Raw genomic sequence first — 16116 nt, forward strand, 5'->3', positions numbered from 1 at the left:
CAATAGACATTTTAAGGGTGTATCAGGTTGGCGTGTCTGGACATTGGGTCGAAAATAATTTCGAGAACTGTAATGGAGAGATTTAGTATAAATGCTTTATGAGGCACGTGATGCTTTACGAATACGTGGAAAATCGCCAGGGTAGGTGGATAATGTGAACGATGACAATATTTATCTCAATAGTATCAACGTATAAGAATGATGTTCCGAAAAGTCGAAAACAAAATGACTAATGTCTTCAAAAATAGGTACGATATCCGTAGAAAATTTAATCGAGATTCATTATTCTTTCAGGGCCACAAAGATATTCCAAAAAAACGTCAGGAATGAATGAAAATGTTTTTATTAGGTAGAGTCCAAACAATGGTCCTTTCCTTTAACATTAAAGAAAAATCTCATGAATGAATGACATTGACGTGGGTACTGAGGCTTTTAACGTCCCTAAGGCTTTGTCGGCTACCAGTAGAACATGCCGAGAATCAAGCTTTGACCTACATACACATAGAAACCTAAAAATAAAATAATAATTTGAAACACAATCCAAGAACTTAAATCAAACTACACATGTCAATAGATTCAAGTTAGAGATGTAATTATAGCTGCCATATAAGTCACAATTAGATTTATTATTTCAATACAACAATAGTTAGGTACAAGCCAAGAATGTAACATTAATCATGTAGTAATTAAGTTTACACGGCATTTTGCACCGACGAGAAGTGGTCGACAAGAATTCGCAACGTTGTTTTTAATTGGAATGATAACTCAGTACAATCATACTGAGTTGGTGTTCTAAGAAAGCATTGTGACGAATATTATACGGATAAGCCACCTTCAAATTGATCGATGCATACGTAATCATTTTGAATCACACGAACAAACTTGAAAAAACAAATTGGCTGTAAAACAGTATCGGTCAAGTATTTGCTTGTATTCAACAGATAACATTATCATGTGGCAAAACACGAGAACATATATATGTGTCAGGTGCGTTTTATAAATAATAACAAGTTGAACAATTATCGAGTATCTCTTGAGGCGAGACAAATTACACAAAAACGTTTTGGACATCATTATTTAAAAGGTTGTATAGACGAGTATAAAACTTGTCGTAATTACATTGAAGGAAAATGTTTTGGTATATAACACATTAAGTTATGCTATCAGCGAACAAGTTTAGAGGAACAAGAGGTTTTTCCTCAAAACCGTTTTAAACAATATTAAGACATGTTTTTTGGGTATGGATGAGTCTCCGGGAGAGAGAGTATAAGGGGCAATGGAGTCTAGCCAACTGGGGCGCCTTACAAAGGTATCGACGTCTGACATCAAACGATACGATCTACGAAAACCTAGTAAGATATAAGCTGAGACGAGATAACTTTAAAGCAAAAGTGATTGAAAGTGGTATCGTGAGATATGCAATATTCTAAATCTTAGGGCAATTTGGTGTAGAAAAAATAACAATACAGTTGAAAGTATCAAAGCTTCGGGTAATTGTGTAATTTAAAATAAATTGTCAGTGCGTTCTGTGTTAACAGTTGCGTAAGGTGTTACGTAAAGACAGCTGAAGTTCCTATAGCTGCAGTGTAGGCATAATCTATTAACGCATAGCAACAAACACGCAAGCAACAAGAACTGTTTTGCTGTTCGCTTTCCCATAGTTAGTCAGCACTATCAGCAGTCAATCCGTAACTTACTGAGTATTTTATTATATACGTAGTCATCACAAGAGATTTTGAGTGTTGCTTTCTTTCAGGATAATATTACACGGAGCTCGAAACAGGAACACTGCAATAAGAATAAGAATGCGTACAAAAAGACAATTCTCTCAGGAGGGTATCCTAGTTTTTACCAGTCATTTCAAGCTGTCTTGAAGGTATATAAACCAATATGGACTATGTATCCTCAGAGAGTAAATCGCACTAGCGCTACGTAACAAATTGCCTAGATACAGTGTGCGTGCAATTATGGAAAATTACTTAGAGACGTGAAGCAAACAGACGGATTAGAATAAAACACGTGTCTTATACACCACAGGTAATAAATAAAAGATTATCACGAATATCCATCATTAAAATTTGTAGTCACGTTTGATTAAGTGGTGAATACGGAGTCTTTGATTAAAATTCGTATAAAACATTAATCGTACACAAGTCAATCTTCTTAACAGTGCGTTAATTTACGTTAATCATGAAACATGCTTCTTTGATTGAAATTTTAATACATAAATACTGTATTTAACACAAAGGGTAATTTCACATTTCTGTTCGTAAATTTATGATCAATAAAGTGTAATTCACGTCAATTAAAAATCTGTTTCCTACATCTCTTATACAAATCGTTTTTCTTTGGTTTTGATGGGAGTACGTCATAACAAAAGAGGTACTCATATGATGATACATATTAGGAAGCTATCATCGTAAACAAGGAGTCAGTATGTGGTTTAAACTCACAGAGGGAGAATTTAGTCATGGTATATAACAATATTTTTATCGGCTACAACCAATTCCAGTTACTATCAGATTCATGCAGAGCAGTCATTAGATACAATTAATATTCTTATAACAACTAATAACACCATACTTTCCCTTGGTAATTAAGTAACCAAGGTTCCGCATTGAATCAACCTAATCTATTACGTGTATTTGAACAAGTGACCGTCAGTTTCGACGGAAATTCTATGAGCGAATAGTTCCCTGTTCAACGGTTGAATAGTTCCATTCAAACAATGGTAGCCGTCACGGCATTGACCACGATGTTCGCCACTGTCAGCTAACGTAGAATTAGATATAAAGGAAAAATGTTATTTAACCCCAGAAACAGCTGTTCCTGCACTCGTTACACTGGCATAGTAACGGCAGCTTGTGAGAAGTGGAGCAGAACTCCGACATGCGACAGATAAGTTTAACGAGTACTTACATACTATATTTTACAAGCAATCGTTAAGATTGAGATTTCAAAACATTCACTTTAATAGTACCATGTATCGTGAGACGAAAATGACGAAACGTTCGATTTCGCACATCGCAATTGCAAGATATTAACTTAGACAAGATGATATACTTTATTTAGCAACTACGCATTTGGTTAGTTGTAAATGAGTAATAAACTTAAGGGTGACAATATAAGTACTTAAGCTAACAATAGATTTAAGCTGAAACGTATTAGAAGAGTCCTATTTTTAAGAATTCGTCATAGTTCTTAGGCTAGCTATTGTTTATTTAGCGAATTGTAAAATTTAATCAAGAAGACTCTTCGATTCCAGATCAATAAATTTCTAAGTCCAAAGGTCGTCCCTGATTCTGTTTTCGTCAAACATGAATAATAATAGCATACAATCTACAATGCATGTAGCTATATATGTTTTACATAAACCATTTCAGAAGCGAGGGCTTTGCCATAAAAAACTCGACTAGTTCAAAGCGTTTGAACCTACTCGACGGCACTGGTTCGTTCGAGAGCGATCTGAAAGTCAAATAGGTCACCATTAGCAGTTGAAACCAACCTAATAACGTAGACCGCCTCGTGCCTATAACTTCAGTTAGGTAAAGGAAAATTCTTGGATATAAATTATTCTTTTATGAATTTTTATGCCGTGTTTTATCAATATTCATGCCTTTAGTAGAGTTACATACCTGTTATATTACCTAAATCAATTATGTTTTTCTTGGAATTGAGAACCCAACGCAAAAAAAATACTACAAAAAGATTCGATGTAAAGAAAAAAATACTTCAGACGAAAACCAATTCGTCTTCACAACAATGACTTAATACTTTTAATGTAGAGTAGCCACATTGAAAGTCAGATGTTTTTCGTCATTGTGAAGCGTCGCCCTTTAAGCCTATGATAATAATACCCAATAAACACTAACAATAGTATGCCGATTACGTCGAAACAAGTGCGCAGTGTTTGTTTACATAGGAGCATACGCTTAAATGAATCATTACCCACTGGGCATTATTACCACACAATACTACACTGTGTACTGGTTAAATAATGCGCAAAACAAGTGAAAACATTTGTAGTAGTTCAATTGTGTACCTACATGGCCTGCTAAAGGGGCTAATACATACTAGAAAATATTTATGACCTGTATTCATACAAGTCAGTTTGCTTTATCATAGAGGTACAATAAAACATTTATGTGTAAAACGACTGGCTGATAACATGTCCTTAAACTGATGCTAATTTAATCACATTCTAACATTAGCAATTTATATTACAGTGTTTATGAAATGTGAGTGCAATGTGATGGATTCTTTGTTCGACGTACAAAAGACAATAAAATCTTGGATTTAGATACAGTTTCGTTCAAATCTTGCGTCATTTAATTAACAGTTACGTCATAAGAGGTCACTTAGAGCAAGTTAAAGCACGTTTTTTTAATCATCTCTTAGGTAGGTATTGTACAATTGTAATGATGTAAATTGTGTAGCGATCACCAAATAATTAACTTGTTTTTAAATCAGTCAGTATACTCAGTATGTGAAGTAATAAGGTGAAAAGTAGATTTATGGAAAAAAAGAAACTCAATAATAAATTGCTTTATGAATTGTGCGAATACCTAAGTTTGTAATTTGCATTGAGCAGGTCAGTACAGCAGTTCATTATCTAATCTGTATAATAGAAATACGCAAGGCTGGAAGGTTAATAACAACCAAGGTCCTTATTATTTTGCAAAATATAGGAAACTTATCTACTAGTTTACTGTTCAAACAAAGAGTTTGCAATTGTTTGTTCAAATTGTTTAGGTTATGTCTGGATAAATTTGCAGTTCATACAGCTTAACAATTTAATAAAGGCATGTCTTAAGGTATGCAAAGCTTATTCTTAGAATAACGATAATATATATGGCGGGAATTTCCCGTACTTAATTAATATTACGTCATGTTTGTGTTTTCATACATAAACCACGCAAGGAGACTACTTGCATGAGTACTAAAGACGTATTATAATTAGAAATAAACGAAGACCTTTTTTTAAATTACGTTCCCATATAAGGGTTAAACTAGGTAAGTCACGACTCTACAAATATTAGTCAATATTTGAAAACATTTGACAAGCCTCGGATCACGTTTTTCCGAAGCCTCAGGAATAAGTTTTATAAAAATATTAAAATTACAACCGATATAAGTATTCGCTGTTTTACTTTCCATGTTTATTTATATTTATGTAACCCAGTAGGTAACAAAACTGAAGTGAGCCAAGATTATTTCAGGAATTTTATTGCTACTATATTTGTCACGACAATCAATTCAGAACATACTATTTTCTACAACTGTAACATAAATATAAATAACAAATAATTTAAGAACATCTGTAAATATTTGTCAAATATTACGGCTTTCACCACACACTATTATTTAAATAAATGTGACAGTAAAATACCTATATTTTGTGGTTGCCTATATAACACATCGTAATAGAAGTAAATTCAGTCATATAGGCCATCGCATAAGACTCAGTAATTCGGTCAAGAATGTTTTAAGAATGTAAACAAAATGAAACATGTTTTTAAATAACTTAAAACACCAATAATAAATGGCAGTCATTGACCGAATCACCTGAACAGTCTAAATAGAGTCGTTATCTTGAATCAACAACATTCGATAAAATTTCTTCGTCAAACATTATAAATAGTACAAAACAATAGTAAACGACAAATGACAACAACAAACTTGTTTGCCCGTTCGGGGCTTGTGACGTCATTTATTGGTTTATTAAGTAGGTTTTATTAGAATATTTGAGGAAAATGGAATGATACCAGTTTGAGCAACCACGTGCCAATATAACACGCAAATTAAGACCTTCTTATAAGCATGTAGCACGCGCGGGTTGTGCTATGTAGATGTTAGGCGACAGTAGAAGTAGCAGTGCGTGCTTCCAGCCTCGGTATACAGATTAACAACTTTGCTTAGATCAAATAATAAATGAGCGATTGTTTTTGTTGGCATCGAGACTAGGGGAAAATGCATACAAAGATAACCCCGTCATTCTGAACTGAGGAAAGTTTGTTGTTATATTATGTAAGAAAAGAGACACGCTTGTGATATGAATTGCATGTAATCTCATATTAGGTTTTGCTATCTTAACAGGGTAATCAATCAACGTAGGTGCTCAGTCGATTTAAAATGTTCAACAGCCGATAGTCGTTATTAAACTACCCGTAACTAGTTTTATACAAATAAATGCCGGTGGGAGATTTTAAATTTCGAATTGCCTCACGATGTTTTTTTTCATCGTTTGTTTATAATTGTACCTTTCAATATCCTTTAATTAACAGCACGTACAATACGCAGTCATATCGCTAAGGAAATCGTAAACGCTTTATATTCACGTTTTCCTTGCCTCGGAAGTGACCTGAACGATTATAAGCATCATCCGCCTATATGTATTTTGTCACATGACAAGATTAATTCTAAAGCGCAGGACAGAATTTCCTATGTTATTCAGCCGCGAGATAGTATTCGCGATTCTTAGAGTGACAACATATCAGTTTGTGTACAAATTTTAACATTGACAGATTCTCAAAGTACCCTTGTACAAGTTACTAATTGTAATTTGTTATTACCAGTGCTACAGGGTCGATAACCTAATTGTAAACACCTTAATTTACATGATACAATGTTCGTACGTCTTACGCCTGTCTGTCACAAGCTGGCAATTACCGTATAATTAATTTCATTGTTAATTCTTGGTAAATCGTCGGTACTGAGCGATTGTCTGTGGCCAATGAAGATAAATGATGATAAGTATCAGGATGATGCAAGACTCCACTTTATGACCAATCTTCGTATTTGCATTTAGATATGCAGAGGTTGTTTACTAAAGTAATTTGTTTTAAAGGACGTTAAATTGCCAGATAGCTGTAGTCGGTGTGGATTTAAAAGTGGGGGTTATGGTTAGTCGGCTATAATTTTCTACATTCGAGTGAGTGGTTCTGCACAGCTCGCTTGAACCTTGAGCAGCCTGATCAATCGTGAAATATGAGGATGGCCTTGCAGAACTCTTTCAAAGCATAAATGTAAAAGTATACAATATACACGATCAGCTTGATCGATATCAGTAGCATCCAAGTATATTCTTAACAACAAGCCTTATCAAATCTATATATTCACAAGTATGACATTTTATATCCTTCACAAATCTGCTCTTTAGCGATTACAATATCTTTTTAGACCATCATACATAAAGCTAATTGTAAAAAATACTTGAAATATAAATATGTAAAGTATTATTTGGAGATATTGTGAGTTTGTTAAAGATATATGCCATGAAGTGATATATCATTATAATATATGTTTAGTGATAATATCGACGGCAATCAATAGGTCTCTTCATTTTTACGCTCTTCTGAAAACCAGCTGGACAGGGATATGATATTGAATCAGGAAGAGCACTGATGCGAATAATATAATCAATTTTATAGTAATAATTTGATGACACGCAGCAAGTGAATCATTATTATTCGAAACGGCCTTAAGAAGGAAACGGTCTCGGGAATGCTTTGGCGTCGCGCCACGACTGTGGGACCGCAGGAAATATCATTCTACTTGCACATTGTCTTTCAATAATAACTGGGCGGACATGATTAGTTGTTTACCGGTCAACTCTTCAATATAAACAAATTGTAATTTTATCGAAAGATGACACGTGATGAAATATTTAAGCAACACCTACCACGTGCACTGTTTCATACGAATAAAATAGCAGATACGAATTGCCAAGAATGTGCATAGTAACAACCAAAAAAATCTGTCGCACATTAATCTGTCTGGACGATCTCTTAACAAAAAAGCCGTCACATGATTCTGTCAAGAAATCAACAACTTTAACTAAGAGGAACACAAAGTTTTGATGAAACCACTACAAACCAGATGCATGTCTGAGATAAGGCAGAATAGACTGGGATTGGCTGTCGAGTCACGCGTCCCAGACGTTAGCAATAAATACGTACGAAGACCTTTGACAACCTTTACTACCAGAGAAAGTTTCATCATGGGCTAGCAACGTGATAACTGACTCATTTAAATACGTCAGAACATAATATTCCCAATATTAACTGCCGTATTAAATGTTATTTAATTCGGCCTCATATATTGCTTAGAGATAGCTGCTGTCAACCTATAAAACATAGAGATTATTATAACAATAAGAATTATCTTTCTATTGAGACAAAGGTCCTCCCACTTGTGAAGGCTCTCGAAGCTAAGCATAAGCGACGTCCAGTAACTATAATCGACATAATTACTGTAGTTCATAGCTCATTAATGTCCAACTAAGGCCATTGCTTGGAGTGATAACTTCCTTGATAACAGATCGCAATCACAATTCCATGCACGAAGTATGACCTGATGATCGGAGATCCGGAGAGTTCCAATTAAACAATCTGATCACGTCGCTCACGACTCAACACCGTATGTCTATTTTAAATTCGACATTTTCGAGGCCACCTTACCTATCGTGTTCGAATGTAAACAAAAGCTATTTGCATGCACAATACGGAAGGGCTGCACTAATCATATCAGACATAAATACATGGGAAGTCGTCTAAGTGCAGTTATTCTAGTGCAATGGCGAACTGACGACATCGATAGACAGTGACGTCATTCCCGCTCTTGAATGAAACGTATTGACAGATAGGGGCTTGTTTATAACTTGTTTGTTTTCTTTAGTTATTGGTGTAACAATAACATAATATTGAGTAATAGTCTAAAAGAATTTGATTCCTGGTTATAATTAGAAAGCATGAACGTAAATGGTCAGTAAACAATTATATTATTATGACTGATATTCACTGTGAAATTCTATTTAATGTAATGAATCATGAGTCTAAATTAACGTCAGTGATCTGTCCAATACAAAAATAAGTCATTTATTATTATGCATAATAACCAACGTGTTGTATTTACCGGAAATATCACTCAGTTTCAAAAGTGTGAGTCTTTAGATAAATTTATACCAAATACTACTCCGGGCTATTATTACGAAATTCTTCATTTATTTTTACAGGTAACATTCTAAATTCGCGCATGGATACTTAGCCATTAAAATATAATCTAATAGAATTTACTACAAAATTAAATTTGTAATTTGCACTGATGCCAAAATGTTGCTGGAAAAATGTAGAGTCATAACCTCGAGAGTTAAAAAAATTGAAGAGCTAACAAATTTCAAGTGGAAGCGAGAGGTAGAGATAATAGCAGTTATCTTTATTAAAACATTTCTTAGTTTGATTTTGGCAAGTACACAAACACATTTTTTTCTTAAAGTGTAAATAAAACGCGAAATTACTGTCTGTCGGTTTGGCAATGCACATTATAATTAAACATCGGTTCGTGGCAGCTTGAGTTATTTCAGAAACGTTTTCTCTCCGGGAGAAACAAAACTCATAAAAGTATGAGCTTATTTTAATTACACAAAGGTTTGAGAGTAGCTCACATTCTCATGTCTCACAGCTCAATGTTCGCGGCACAAACACATGTCATCCCTTTGTCGGCCTTTGTGTGACAATGACAGGTCGAGATTGGTATTTAATAGCCGTGATGCTGAAGATCTTTACGAGATAAAGGGGATGAAACTGACGTGTATTGTGACCGTTTCAATACAGATTCGTAAAGCGATTAAGATATGACATGCGTCAACTGTTCTGGCGCCAAATTTATAATAAGTGTGAATATTTTTCACTTAAGCAGGTGATATTATTTGTCTCATGGAATTAAAATTTTCTTAGTAAATAAAAACATAATTCGGACGATAACTAATATGTCCGATATCCTTAGGATAGATACCTACAGCAAATTGTTATTACCATCACATCATCTTACTAAATAACACAAAAAAACATTAAGCTTATTTTGTATTACCTGTGTCTCAGGTAGTTTATGACCCATCTTACAACGAAAATCGAGAGTAAATAAGATATCTATCTCTGCAAATAAATGTTATATATTGGTGGGGCTAGAACTTTCATTATAACTGAATAACCATTGTAATTTGATATTTAGTTCCTTTTATAGATACAAAACAAAGAATATCGTAATTGATGGTCTACAGGTTATTTATAAAAATATCTTAGATGTATAGTTTGTGGCATTGTGAGTAGTAATCTCAGGATCTACTGCAACAGTTTTGAAAATTCTGTTACCAAAAGAATACCTCAACAAATGAGTGTCATAGTCTATACATTAACCAGAAAATAGCACTGAAAGTTCTGGGTGCACTTCACCTAGTTATTAACTAAATTTAGTTTGATTAAATACTACACTGATATCATAATTTTGACTGGCCTGTTGGTCTAGTTGTTAGTGGCGTGGACAGATATACCAGTGGTGGTGAGTTCGATTCCCAGTGGGAACTTTCCACCCAAGACAGATGTTTGTGTATTGAGCACAAAGATTTGTTCTTTGTGGGTGTCATTTACCTATAACATGTATATAGGTATATTCATCAGTTGTCTAGTACACATAATACAAGCTTTGCTTAATTTGAAACTAATAGCATTGTTTGAAGGTTGTTTATTATTAGCTTTTATTCAGACTAATGTGATTATTGCATTTGATAAATTAAGTAACAACTGCATACTTAAGTGTAAGAGCAACATATATTTGCTAGTTTTTGGTCTATGCCAAAGTATGCTGGATTATATAATGTATTTGTTGTAATGTTGCTGACCCTGATTTCTATGTTCTCATTCTAGAGATAATGTTATATTATAAGTAGTATAATATATGACTGTGAGTACTGTTAAAACTGTAGTTTCATATATTCTTATACTCAATTCCTTCAGTTACTTTCACTAATAAAGCTATATCATTTTAAACAAAAAAGTATTTGTTCTAAAAGGGTTTTTAGTCAAACAAAAAGTTGGTTTGATAATTTAAATTAGAATTACAAAAGAGTTTAATTTAACTTATAAAGAAACTAGGTTAAAGAAGAAATATTATTAACAATTTAAATTTACTGTGTCAAGGTAACTTTAGTATAAAACTTATCACTCTATTTTCTAGTTCTTTAAAACAATTGCATTTAACATTTTTTATAAAATTTAATACCAATTAAAGTAGTCATCAACTAACTTACTTTTTCTTAATGCCAAGCAGTCCACAAATAAATTTCACTTTAAGCTGTATACTTCTTGTCTTTAATCATGTATTTTTTTATATATCACAATTTATAACAACATTATGAAGCATGTGTGAAGACTCTAGAGTAACTGGCACTGGTGCTGTAAAATACAGCACATGTTACGATCAATCATTAAAATGTAGCTCATCTAAATCTGTTCAATGAATCTAAAATTACTAACGCTCTTTGCTCATTGATCATGATGACATACTGCTTTAAAGAGTTTTATATACTGGCTTGAACATAATCTATATACACCACTATTTATGTGAGAAAAATTATCAATTTTATTCAAGTAAGACATGGATAATGATCACCTTCTCCAATTCTTTTAGGATGCTCATTTTTTTTATCAGAATGGCATATAACTTTTACCCTCTCACATAAGAAATATTAAAAGATTAAGCTTGGCTATGTTTAAACAGGTAGAAAAAAACCCTGAGAAACATTACCTATTTTTATGGCTTGGCAGTAAATGCACAAAAGCACTATTCTTAAAAAATAAAATAATTAAAAATAAATAACATCAGTTTGCTTTTACCTTTTTTGTTTGTGTTTTGTGTATTTTTTTTTAAAGTAAATGAATAGTGCTATGAAATTTTCAATGGTAGGAAGTAGTTATTAAACAAAACACACACATAATCAGATATTTTAAGTCTAACTACTAGTTAAAATATTAGATCATGTAGTCCCAAGGTTTTTGTAGCTTAATGAGCCTTAACAAGGTATTGTTGGTAAAATCAACTCTATACAACAACAAATTATGTTTAGTTTTCTTTGAAGCATAAAAACAAGGTGTGTTTTGATAGAGTGAAGCTTTCTTACTCCATCATCATAATCCGTATCATATTCAATCAAAACTTTCAAACATACTTTATCATGAAATATTATTTACAATCAATTTTGTTTAGGGATGACAGCATCAGATGATGGTCAGCATCATTCAACACTGTCAATCCATGATAGGCTTATCACTTGATAATATCTACTAAATTGTTTATGCTTTAGTCATTGACAACAACACAAGCACTGATATAATCATTTTGTAAATGTGTACATAAACTTGATCTGTCTACTGCATTTTTACTAGGATTTATAATTGCTAGAAGAAAATATTTGAAGTATGGGAAATAATGTATTGTTTTTCCTAATTATGTGTTTGTCACTAAGCACTCAAAAACCTCCACTTAAATGTGAATAGCTTACACAAAGATAAGATATTATTTATAAACACTGACCAAATAAATACATAGAAATAACAATGTGTTAAGTGTAACTGAACACCATATTGTTATTTTAAGCAAATTAATGTATGCAACTAATTTATACATATTAATTTCAGAAACCAAAACTACATACCTTTGAAGCACGACTCGAAGGAAACTCAACGGTGCATATGCAGACTTCACCAATTTTGGCAGCGTTAGTGCACTCACTGATTAACATAAATTAAACTTTTTGCATGTAAAAATACAATGTAACCTAATAAGGAACGGTTTAGTTTTTGTTCCCAAATAAAGGTATCTTTCAAATATGAAATTAACGCAACTAAAGCATACCGTGAACCTAAATACATAAATAGAAGGACGAAGTAATACTATTAAAAATTAAATTTTATTTTAATTGCACAAAATATGGCAGATTCCAGAAAAAAGACTGCTGTCAACACAATCTGTCAAAATCATACATGACCCACAGATAGTTAAAACTAGTCACACCCTTTTATTTAGTCGATTTACATAGTCACAGGGATTGGTAATTTTTGTCATACGGGAAAAACTAATCTTTGTTCAACAAAAAGTTTACTATACATTTAAACAACGAGAGGTTTTAGATTTACTAATTGATATGGAAGCTAAGCCCTTATTCGAATAGCAAAATAGTTTAACTACTTAATTTTGTTACTGCTAAATCGAATAAAAATGCAACCTACATTCATTAAATATTTTCCAGAACAACCATAATAAGTAAATTCCCGTAACTTATGACATGTAACTTGGTTCAGAAATCACAAGTACATGAAGATAAATACAAGTAAAATGTAACCTTTCATAATAACCTATTTTTCAAAATATCAATCTCCTTATATTTTAAATTTCGAATGTTTTTTTGAAGTCCTTTCAAGGATATTTGCCTAAATGCAAAATATCAAATAACTTCAACTGGGATTGATTTTAAATAGAGGACCAGTCAAGAAATGCCCGCAGAAGTCCCCTGTATATGCACTCACCCGTCTGACTGCCAAGTAAATATTTATGTTTTGTTCTATGTTAGGAAACATCTCCACTCCATGTACATTTTCAATGAGAAAAAGTTGGTACAAAACCGCTTGATAATATGAAGTAGGGTAAACCAAATCTATTTTGTTATTAATTTGTTCCGAGTCGTTTAGTCATTCAGATTATTTTGCCTTCGACCCAAAATTTTCATGATAAGTTTACTTAGTAAAACTAGTGTCCTATGTTCTAAATGTTTTATCAGGAAGTCATATTATATTACGGGTACAAAATCTGCGACCTCACCCTAAGACAATCTTAAATAGATTCTGGTCTAAACTTGTAGTAAACTATCAGTAGTAAACTTAAGGTTTAACGACAACAACAGTACATAATAATTATCTACACTAGTCTTATATAAAACAAACTTATCAACTCTGACACCTAACTCCAGAAAATACTTGTTATAGTTCTTATTTTTTTAATGTTTTTTATGACTTAAGCTTTTGCTAAAAAAACATTTAGAGTAATTATCGATTTATAATATTTTACGCTTTTGGTCAAGTGACACGATTTTACAACTGTGATAAGAGAACATGATCTTAATTGGCAACACCAGTCTTTTGTGAAAGAGTAATGCATGTTACGAATTTTTTGGGGCTATAAAACCAAATAGTGAAGATATTGTATTAAGAAATATCGACAAAGTGTAATTCAACAATAGAAGGTGTACAAATTAAAACATGCTAATGGATTTGACGGATGAACTGGATCAGAGCGACAGTGGTATGGAGTCTTTGACGGCAAGCAAAGACGATACCCCGGAACGTAGGCCCGAGGAATATTTCATAACCCCGTCGGTACGTAAGGGTGACTGATAACAGGCATTAAATATGGGGTTCAGTGATACTGATAAGGGGAAATGAAAGTGGGGTTAAGTGATGCTGATAATGCTTTTACTTGCAGCTCGGGTCGTCGCCGAGTGCTGGGACACCAGTTGGAGGTGGCGGAGGCGGTGGTATTGGTGGCGTTGGCGGCGTTGGCGGCGTTGATGGAATCGGCGGCGGCGGGGGCGTCGGAGGCGTTGGAGGAGCTGGCGGCATTGGAGGGGCTGGAGGCCATGGAGGCACAGGCGGCTATGGAGGAACCGGAGGCCATGGGGGAACTGGAGGCCATGGGGGAACTGGAGGCCACGGGGGAACTGGAGGCCACGGCGGAACTGGAAGCCATGGTGGAGCTGGAAGCCATGGTGGAACTGGAGGCCATGGTGGAGCCAGAGCCTCTGTTGGAGGAGCTGGTGGCGTTATGGGAGTTGGAGGCATGGGAGGAGCGGGAGGCCATGGGGGAATTGGTAGCCACGGAGGTGTGGGCATAGGAGGAACGGGAGGGGCAGGATCTGTAGCTATAGGTTCATTGAAAGAATATGATGATGTGAGTATTTCTATTATCTAACTCAATTATTATAAACTTTTATTATCATGTTACATTGTATTTATTCCTACTTTTATAACGCAGGAACCTGATGAGACCTTATCAGAGAGGTTATGGGGGCTGACAGAGATGTTCCCTGAGTGTGTTCGAAGCTGCACTTATTCAGTCACTACAAATACATTGTAAGATCATTTTTTCCATTATCTATAATTAGCTTATCAGTACTTTTTATTGTTAACTGCTTATTTACCAGTTAAGTTAATGATGTAACAGAATTGAATTAGAAACCTTAATTCAATAACTGGTTGGTCTTGTTTTTACTTCCATTATGCATCTAGTAACTTATTACTACTTTGTTTACTTTGCTTTGCTCATTATCTATATAATTTTAGGTCAGGAGTTAAATCTTTGTATGGACTATCTCGCTCGGTAATGTGGGTGGTGGCAAGTTCATCTGTCATCCTATTTGCACCAGTTATATTTGAAGTAGAAAGAGCTCAGATGGCTGAGATGGAAAAGTCACAACAGAAGCAGGTATGATGATAACAATGATCAAAAGTAATATACAATTTATGTTTTGAATTGTTATTTACCCAATTGTTTTTTGCAGGTGTTGCTAGGAACTAACACAGCCATGTCAGGACCTATGCCGAATATGCCACCAATGCCACGATAAATCAATTAACAGACTTGAACACATCCATTGTAACCTGTATAACATTTTCATTATATATAAAGGAAATATTCAAATATCACCCTGAATGCTTTAATGTTAGTGTATTAGTTAAAATAAATAGGTACCTTATTAAACACGGTTTGAAATATTTTGTATTGGGGATCTTAATGACTCGTAATACTAGGCTGTACATAAATACCTAGATGCAAATTCCCAAATGCATTTAAGAATACAATGGTAAAAAAAATTGTCAACAAAATAATCAAATTACTGTTTAAAAATACTATTATAAATGTATCGAAAGTAAGTTGCATTTTCTCTTAAACAATTGTATTGATTTCCACTCCTCTAAAGGTTGCAGGTATGATAGTCAAATGGGTCTAATTTTGTAATTAATTGATTGGTTAGTGAGATAGTTATTTGACTTGTGAAAAACATTTTATAGGTGATGCTTTGTTATTAGAATAAATGTACTGTTGAAATTTTTGTTTTTAATCAATTTTTTCACGTAAACTGCGGCAAAAGGAGTATTGTATGTTTTACTTAATATGTTGCCATCATTTCAATATTATTTGACACCCTCTACGAATGCACTATTTTAAATGATTAATGGAACTCCTCTTGTTCAAAGCTAATTTGCTGTTGTGCAATTCGCCCTTCAGTGA

General features: G+C 33.7%; 2 protein-coding genes across 3 annotated transcripts in view; one reads left to right on the forward strand and one right to left on the reverse strand.

Annotated features, from left to right (window-relative positions):
• Window positions 1-12799, reverse strand: part of LOC113501901 (inositol hexakisphosphate kinase 2) — a 43871-nt gene extending 31072 nt beyond the window's left edge. Inside the window, exons 1-2 of one of the 2 annotated variants that reach the window (XM_026883208.1) lie at window positions 12488-12569; window positions 1698-1788 (exon numbers count right to left, since the gene is read on the reverse strand). In XM_026883208.1, the coding sequence (XP_026739009.1) occupies window positions 1698-1724 (27 nt within the window). In that variant the 5' untranslated portion in view covers window positions 1725-1788; window positions 12488-12569. Of the gene's footprint in view, window positions 1-1697; window positions 1789-12487 lie in introns of both variants that reach the window. The other variant, XM_026883207.1, reaches the window with a different exon arrangement.
• A 1159-nt stretch (window positions 12800-13958) lies between these two features.
• LOC113502211 (PE-PGRS family protein PE_PGRS16-like) lies at window positions 13959-15933 on the forward strand. The gene is made up of 5 exons (XM_026883667.1): window positions 13959-14204; window positions 14311-14775; window positions 14860-14957; window positions 15168-15309; window positions 15386-15933. Exons 1-5 carry the CDS (start codon window positions 14088-14090, stop codon window positions 15449-15451), a joined length of 888 nt encoding a protein of 295 aa, XP_026739468.1. The 5' UTR covers window positions 13959-14087; the 3' UTR covers window positions 15452-15933.
• The last annotated feature ends 183 nt before the right edge of the window (window positions 15934-16116 follow it).

Source organism: Trichoplusia ni, chromosome 16 (assembly GCF_003590095.1).
Source record: "Trichoplusia ni isolate ovarian cell line Hi5 chromosome 16, tn1, whole genome shotgun sequence".
Lineage (NCBI taxonomy): Eukaryota > Metazoa > Arthropoda > Insecta > Lepidoptera > Noctuidae > Trichoplusia > Trichoplusia ni.

Coding starts and splice junctions, on each gene's coding strand:
- LOC113502211 (XM_026883667.1), top strand. CDS start 14,088: ATGCTAATGGATTTGACGGATGAACTGGATCAGAGCGACAGTGGTATG. Junction 14,205..14,310: donor AATATTTCATAACCCCGTCG/GTACGTAAGGGT, acceptor TTTTACTTGCAG/CTCGGGTCGTCGCCGAGTGC. Junction 14,958..15,167: donor TCAGTCACTACAAATACATT/GTAAGATCATTT, acceptor ATATAATTTTAG/GTCAGGAGTTAAATCTTTGT.